The sequence below is a fragment of the Sinocyclocheilus grahami genome, unplaced genomic scaffold (assembly GCF_001515645.1).
Source record: "Sinocyclocheilus grahami isolate Dianchi unplaced genomic scaffold, SAMN03320097.WGS_v1.1 scaffold382.1, whole genome shotgun sequence".
Taxonomy (NCBI): Eukaryota; Metazoa; Chordata; class Actinopteri; order Cypriniformes; family Cyprinidae; genus Sinocyclocheilus; species Sinocyclocheilus grahami.
In genome coordinates this window covers 889,116-895,951 of record NW_015505561.1, presented here as the reverse complement: position 1 = coordinate 895,951, position 6,836 = coordinate 889,116, and the positions used below count along the sequence as shown (strand labels likewise).

At 39.0% G+C, this 6,836-nt stretch overlaps 1 protein-coding gene across 2 annotated transcripts in view; it reads right to left on the bottom strand.

Moving 5' to 3' along the window:
• The window catches only part of LOC107549846 (nectin-2-like), a 176,249-nt gene extending 174,715 nt beyond the window's left edge, over positions 1-1,534 (bottom strand). For both annotated transcript variants that reach the window (XM_016231023.1, XM_016231021.1), the window contains exon 1: positions 1,221-1,534. In XM_016231023.1, the coding sequence (XP_016086509.1) occupies positions 1,221-1,284 (64 nt within the window). In that variant the 5' untranslated portion in view covers positions 1,285-1,534. The remainder of the gene's footprint in view (positions 1-1,220) is intronic.
• Between the last annotated feature and the right edge of the window lie 5,302 nt (positions 1,535-6,836).

Below are 6,836 nucleotides of genomic sequence, written 5' to 3'. Positions count from 1 at the left end.
GTTCACACTAAGGAACATAACTATGAAGTTTTAATAATTGAAAATAGAAAAGTCCACACCCCAGCTATGATGATAACGACACAGATGATCGATAACGTTGGAATCACTTTCAGAATGATTTTTTTAGCTGATGAACGATAAAGACACTGACAGCCAATCACGATCCATCGATCACTAAAAAGCTTGAGAATTTAAAGAGGTAGATGACAACATTGCAGCATGCGATTATAATAATCAGAATGTTCCCTTCCATTGGTGAGGACGATAATATAGTTACTATAGTTAAATTTGTAGTTAACGTTCTTGATGTGAATAGGTCTTTATGCTGTACTTTTTTTTAAAAAAAATATTTCTTCCGTATGTTGTTTGTTGACAATGGGCACAACTTTGTATGAAAATGTTTTTGGAATCATAGCTACAATCGTGAAAAACAATGCCATTAGTTGCCAAAACATGTAACCTGAGTCTTTAAATACATGCAGAGCTTCAGTCCTGCAGTGTAGCCTCGGCTTACACTGAACCACAGACATGTCTCTCCTTATCAGAGGAAAGCAGCCCCTCTGAGACCCCATCAAATCACACTGATGTTTAAACCACCAGGGAAGAAATGTCTAGGACCATCACCACTAGCAAGACTAGTGTAGCAAATAAGGGGAACAGTAACTTAAAATGCAATTTTATAACAGTGGTATCTCAAAATAGCAGAAGACTCGGATAAAATTCAGACATCATTGCATTTTGAAGAGTTACAGTCAGCTGCACAGACCTGTCATAAACCTCTAAGTGTTAACAACTAAACCCTGTTGCATTTCTCGCCTCCTATATATAGTACAAAAGCTATAATAGATATAAAAGTTTCAAATTGTGAAGTAGGTGATTAAGTAAGACAATACAATTACACCTGCTGCCTTCCAGCCTAAGAAAAAACTGATCACGACAGGCCACACCTTGCGTAACATGGCGTACGAGGCAAGGGATACGGGTTACGGTCAGTGGCTCTTATTAAGTTGACCAGGATAACCTAGAGAAGCAGGTAAACTGTAGAAATCAGCGCGCACAAGCGTAACGCACGCATGCAACTTGCGTATCAATACACTTGGGACGGGCGACTTCAGGTTCAGCGCTCACTAAAGGTAAGCATAATGCAAATTACCTATAATAACAAAAGAGACCGAGTGAGCAGTAAAGAGATTAACCCACGAGTTACTGTGTCACATTACCTTGGCTGGACAGAAGACACGCGCAGAGAATCAGGCAACAGTTTATCATCGTAAAGTCGCTCATTCCGCTCTCGTCCGCGGGAGGTTAAACAAATCCTGGAAACTTTAGCATAAAATCTCGTTCACTTTGCGAAGCGAACCGGAGGCGGTGTGTTGAGGCTCGTCAGATCGCAATCTCAGTCCGCTCCAACTGCTAGTAAAGCCCGGAGTGCGCACAGGTATGTTATTGTACGGAACGCTGTTGAGTCCTCCGCCTCGCGACTCGCTCACTTCTGTTCTATCTGGAGCTTGAGTGCGCGAGCGATGGAATTGCTCGTGATGTCATCGTCGCGTCACGCCGCGGAGAGAATGGAACGGCTTTGAAGTTTAGAACTTGTGGATTGGGCTGACGCGATACGCTACTTGCGCGTGAAGTCCAGAGATTCTGGTTTTACGCGTTAAGAGAACTGTTTTGTGCGAGATTGTAAGCAGTATGTGAAATGAACCGTGGATTTAGGCAAAATGCCCCGTGGTAAATCCCCCTGGTTTGTACCTAACGTTTGGTGCTGTGTGATATATAACATTCCACATTAAATAAGCTAAGACCGTACAATTACACCTGCCGCCTCTAAATAGTGAATATAGTAGCCTTAAATCTAATGACAGTAGCCTACGTTTGATGGAGTATAATGCATAGCATTCTATAGCATTACTTTGAATCAGAACCGTCACAATCCACTTTAATATCTAATTCGCTTCGCCATTTCCGTGAATCTAATTGGATATTAAAGTATATTGTGACAGTACGGTTGATGTTTGACTCAAAATTGTCACAATAGACTTTCGTGTCTATTTAGATGCACTATTTCAGTGAATCTAATTCGATATTATAGCCTATTGCGACAGTAAACAACTGTATAATCTACCAGAGGACGGCCGATTATGTCAAATACCTTCTAGCAAAGCGTTTTCCTGCAATCGTTGTTCCAGTTGAGAATTTATTTAAATTAATTGCATCATATTAATGGCATAATGGACGCCAGACTGTTTATATGTGGTTCAGAAAATATGCCCTCTCAGATGGTGAATGGTAAATGCTTCTGAAATTCAATTCCGGGGAGCGACTATTATATTAAACAATAAACAAAAACTTATTTTCCCACGCTGGGCAAAATTGTCAGACAATATAAATCAGAAGGCTTTTTGCATGTTCTGCTCGTTTTTCTGAAGCTGAACTTGTACGCTAATCTGTTTTAACTGCATATTGCCTGACTTGCTTCATACTTACACGGATGCCCATAACTACAGTTGATCGACTGTCAAAACAATGCGATTTATTCAAATAAGGAGGTATGAAGGACAGGGTTGATGAATTCAGAGCTCTTCTCCTGTGGGAATGGCCTGCATACTAATCAGTGACCTCGCTCTGCCATCTATTGACTGATCTGCGCAATCACGCGCTCACGTTCATTAGCATGCAGAGCGCAAGAGTTCTGTCAAATGAAATACAGCGTCCCCTCGGTTATGCATAAACGGCGTTTCTAGTTTAAACTAGAAGTTCGACAAGGCAAACTTTGATGTTGGCTGACAAAGTATTGCCTGACAGTTCAAAAAAGCTTCGAAGTTTGAAGGTTGCACAGGCTTGTGTGCGCTTTGAACGCTTCACCCAAAGTTTTCTTTTCTGACCAGATGTACTTTCTGTTGAAACGTTCTCATTTTAGAAGAGCATTTGACTGGACAAAGATCTGTGTAGTGCAACATGATTCATCAATACTTTTGATTTTCCAGAGAGACTGCAATTTGAAATGCATATAGCCTGTATCTGCTAAATGTTAATTTTACTAAGTGTTCATTAGCATATAGACATGGACTAAAAGCCACAACGTTTTGAGTAAAGATGGTCTTTTAAGATCTAAAAAGCAAGAATAATTTAAATAAAAAAGTCCATTACAAATATATCTGCAGTGCTCAATGCTACCTGCACCTGGAGATCTAATCCTTCTAAAGAGTTCAGTTCCAGCACACCTGCTGAATTCTCCCGTCTCATACATAATGTTACATTGTTACAAGGCATGTTTAAGCAAAATTGAAGCAAATTTTTTTTTCAGTCGGAAATGCATCCGATGCGATTTTAAATTCAGAAAGATCTCATCATTTGTTTATATGAACCCTAAATGTTGCAATCCGGGACACAGCATCACAGTATGGTGAGGGTCCTAACATTTCCGTCACACGTTTGAGGCATTCGGCCAATCACAACACACTGGATAGTTGGCCAATCACAGCACACCTCACTTTTCAGACCGATGAGCTTTGTAAAAATCGACGCGTTTCAGAAAGGCGGGGCATAGAGGAGAAACAATAATGTACATTATGTGAAAAATAATGTGTTTTTTTTACCTTAAACTGCATAAACACATTGCATTACACCAAATACACAAAATTATGTTCTTCTTAGCAGCATCATATGACCCCTTTAAATGCATATCTGCTAAATGTTCATTTTGTTAACTGCTAAATGTTCATTAGCATATAGATGTGGACTAAAAGCCACAACATTTTGAATAAAGATGGTCTTTTAAGACCTAAAAAGCAGGAATAATTTAAATAGAAAGTCCATTACCAAATATATCTGCAATATTCAGTCCTACCTGCATCTGGAGATCTATCCTTCTGAAGAGTTCAGTTCCAGCACACCTGCTGTAATTGTCATGTAAACCCAAAGACCTTGATTAGCAGCTGCAGGTGTTTGATTAGAGTTGGACCAGACAACTCAGAACTTGGAATTCTCCCATCTCATACTTGAAAATAACCACTGGAACTGGACTTCAGTAGGTATGTTTACATGGACTAATTTTCTTCAGTCTGAAAAACATCCAGTCTGATTTCAGATTCTGAAAGATCTCATCATCTGATTATATGAAACCTAAATTTGCAGTCTGATTCACATATTTACAAATGCACAGCATTACATATGCATATATTACGTGTCTTCAGAACAAAACTTCAGCACATGCGTAGCGCCTAATCACCGCATTCATAACTAGAGAAAGCCACTGTGATGTCACTGGAGCTACCGTGAGAATAATGTTTGCTTCATTTTTACCCTTGATGTCATCTAAAAAGAAAGCTAACATATGTCAGAAGAGCTTTTTAGCAAACATTTAGTTCAATCATGACAACACTCTGAAGATTTTAGCATGGTAATGGTTATGACATTGTTAATGTATTTGGTCTTGGTGGAATAGATATGCTACGCTGCTGCTGCTGAATTGCTGCTGCTGTTTTGTTATTGCTGTAGTAGATTATTGCTGCTGCTGCAAGCAAGTATAGGAACTTGCTACTGCCAATGCATACGGGTGATACAGTGCTGTGAGTATTTAACACATTACGCTGCTGCACAAATAGCATATAAAATAACCCATAGCAGATCTATACAGGTGGAGCTGGGGAAGGTGGTGGGTTTCAGAGGAACTCTGAAAGCGTGCTGCAAAAGGCTCAAGTGGATTCTAACCAGTCATTTAAATGTAAAGCAGCAAGCTCATTGGCTGCGTATGCAACATGAACCAATCAGCTTGTGCCAAGTCATTTAACGCTGTGAATATCATTAGTTACGTTAATACCCGTCAGTCTGCGCCATCTAGAGTTTCATGACTGAACTACACATTTAAATATCCAGTCACTGACCAGATGTAAATAAACATATATCGTAAGACAAACATATGTAAACAGACATCATGGCAATGCACATGCGCACAAGGAGTTTTCAATCCGATGAAGGAAATTGTTAGATTCAAGTGTTTACATGCTTAATTTTTTTCACGTTGATTGGATTATTTCTGGTCATCACCACTTTCAATCTGATTGAAATTTCATTCAGGTGGATTAAGGTGTTTACATGAAGGCTTTTTTTAGTCCTATTGTGCCATTAATCGATTATAAATTTATTCTTTGGCTGTGAGAAGTGTGATTTGACAACATTGCCAATATGGCGACTAAAGTGACGTCACATTGGTTCTTTTTTAAGTGTTGGTGGGAGAAATCCAACAGTTTTTTGGTTTTTGGAAAAAATAATTGTCATTTTAATGTAATATTTTCAAGTGTTGGGAGAAATCCAACAGCTTTCTATTTTGAATGCAATATTTTCAAATGTTGGTGGGAGAAGTCCAACAGTTTTCTGAAAAAAAAACAATGGTATTTTGAATGTAATATTTGTTATTTGTGATTTATTCCAGGAACCCTTGAACACATCCTGTTCCTGCCCATATTCAATGTCAGGTGAAAGGTAATTATGCATGCTCGAAGTCTACATTTATATGTTATGCATATACGTTTATAGTATAATACCCCAAGAAATCCTTGAAAAGCACAGTTTTGACCTTTTCTATGTTGATGTATTTCCTGTTGAATCATCCTCATTTTATAGAGCATTTGATTCTCCAAGTTTCGGAGAATTCCAACGGTGTTCAGAAAAAGTGGCATTTTGAATGTAATAATATTCGTTATTTGTGATTTATTGAGCCCTAGAGTGTTGTTGTCATCCATATTCATTTTAAGGTCAAAGGTAATTCAAAGGTATGGCACCACACAAAACTTCATTAAATTGGGCCATTTGGAAAATTATGGTAGGGCTACTCATGCAATTATACCTCAATTATACATCTCAACACAAATAATCATTTTCTTCTAGAAATTACCGCTATTAAAATCCTCGGGGACGCCATTAGCAGCGATTCAAGGAGTGTCCATTTACTGAATGTGCCTTTAGTTCAAATGTAACTGCTGGGATACTAAAGGGGTCATATGATGCTATTTAAATTTTTCCTTTCTCTTTGGAGTATTACAAGCTCTTGGTGCATAAAGAAGATCTGTAAAGTTGCAAAGACTAAAGTCTCAAATCCAAAGAGATATTCTTTATAAAAGTTAAGAGTCAACCAGGCCTACCTAAAACGGCTCGTTCTAACACGCCCCCACATGTCTACATCACGATGTGGGAAGATTTGCATTACGCCGCCCAAATGTTCACGCAAAGAAAGAAGGCATAACTTTAATTCTTGCTGTTGCCGCCGCTGCCATGTTGTGGAGTCGCTGTGTGTTTCGTTGTGTCCTTCCAAAAGAGGACACGTCTAGAAATCAGTGGTTAAGTTGTATTTACAACACTGTTCCAGAACAGTTCAACCTAAATATTCAGATGTGTGCAACGCATTTTACGGAGGATGAGGACTGTTTTCTGAACCAGTAGCCTACAATGCGTCTGTGGCACAAAGGCTGTTTCTATAAAGTGGGGCAGTTCCAACTTTGCAAGGACAGTCTGGCGTTTCTGACTCACAGCCTGTAAGTACGTTTTTTATATTTAAATAATTTGCCACTGATGATTCAAACGCGAGTTTTGTGCAGTGTAGAGTAGGCTTGTTGTTTGTCGTTTCTCCGATCACAAATGCAGACAAGTTTTTTTTGTTTACGCAGCGCGATACGCAACGCAACGCATAAAAAGACAGTAGAAGTCATTATAATCAGTAATTATGTCTCCACTGGATGCAACAAATGCCTCATTTGTAATGGGTTTTATTGGTTTTGTCTCGTCTTGCTGGGAGACAGCATCACAGTATGTTAAGGGGCATAACATTTCCGTCACAC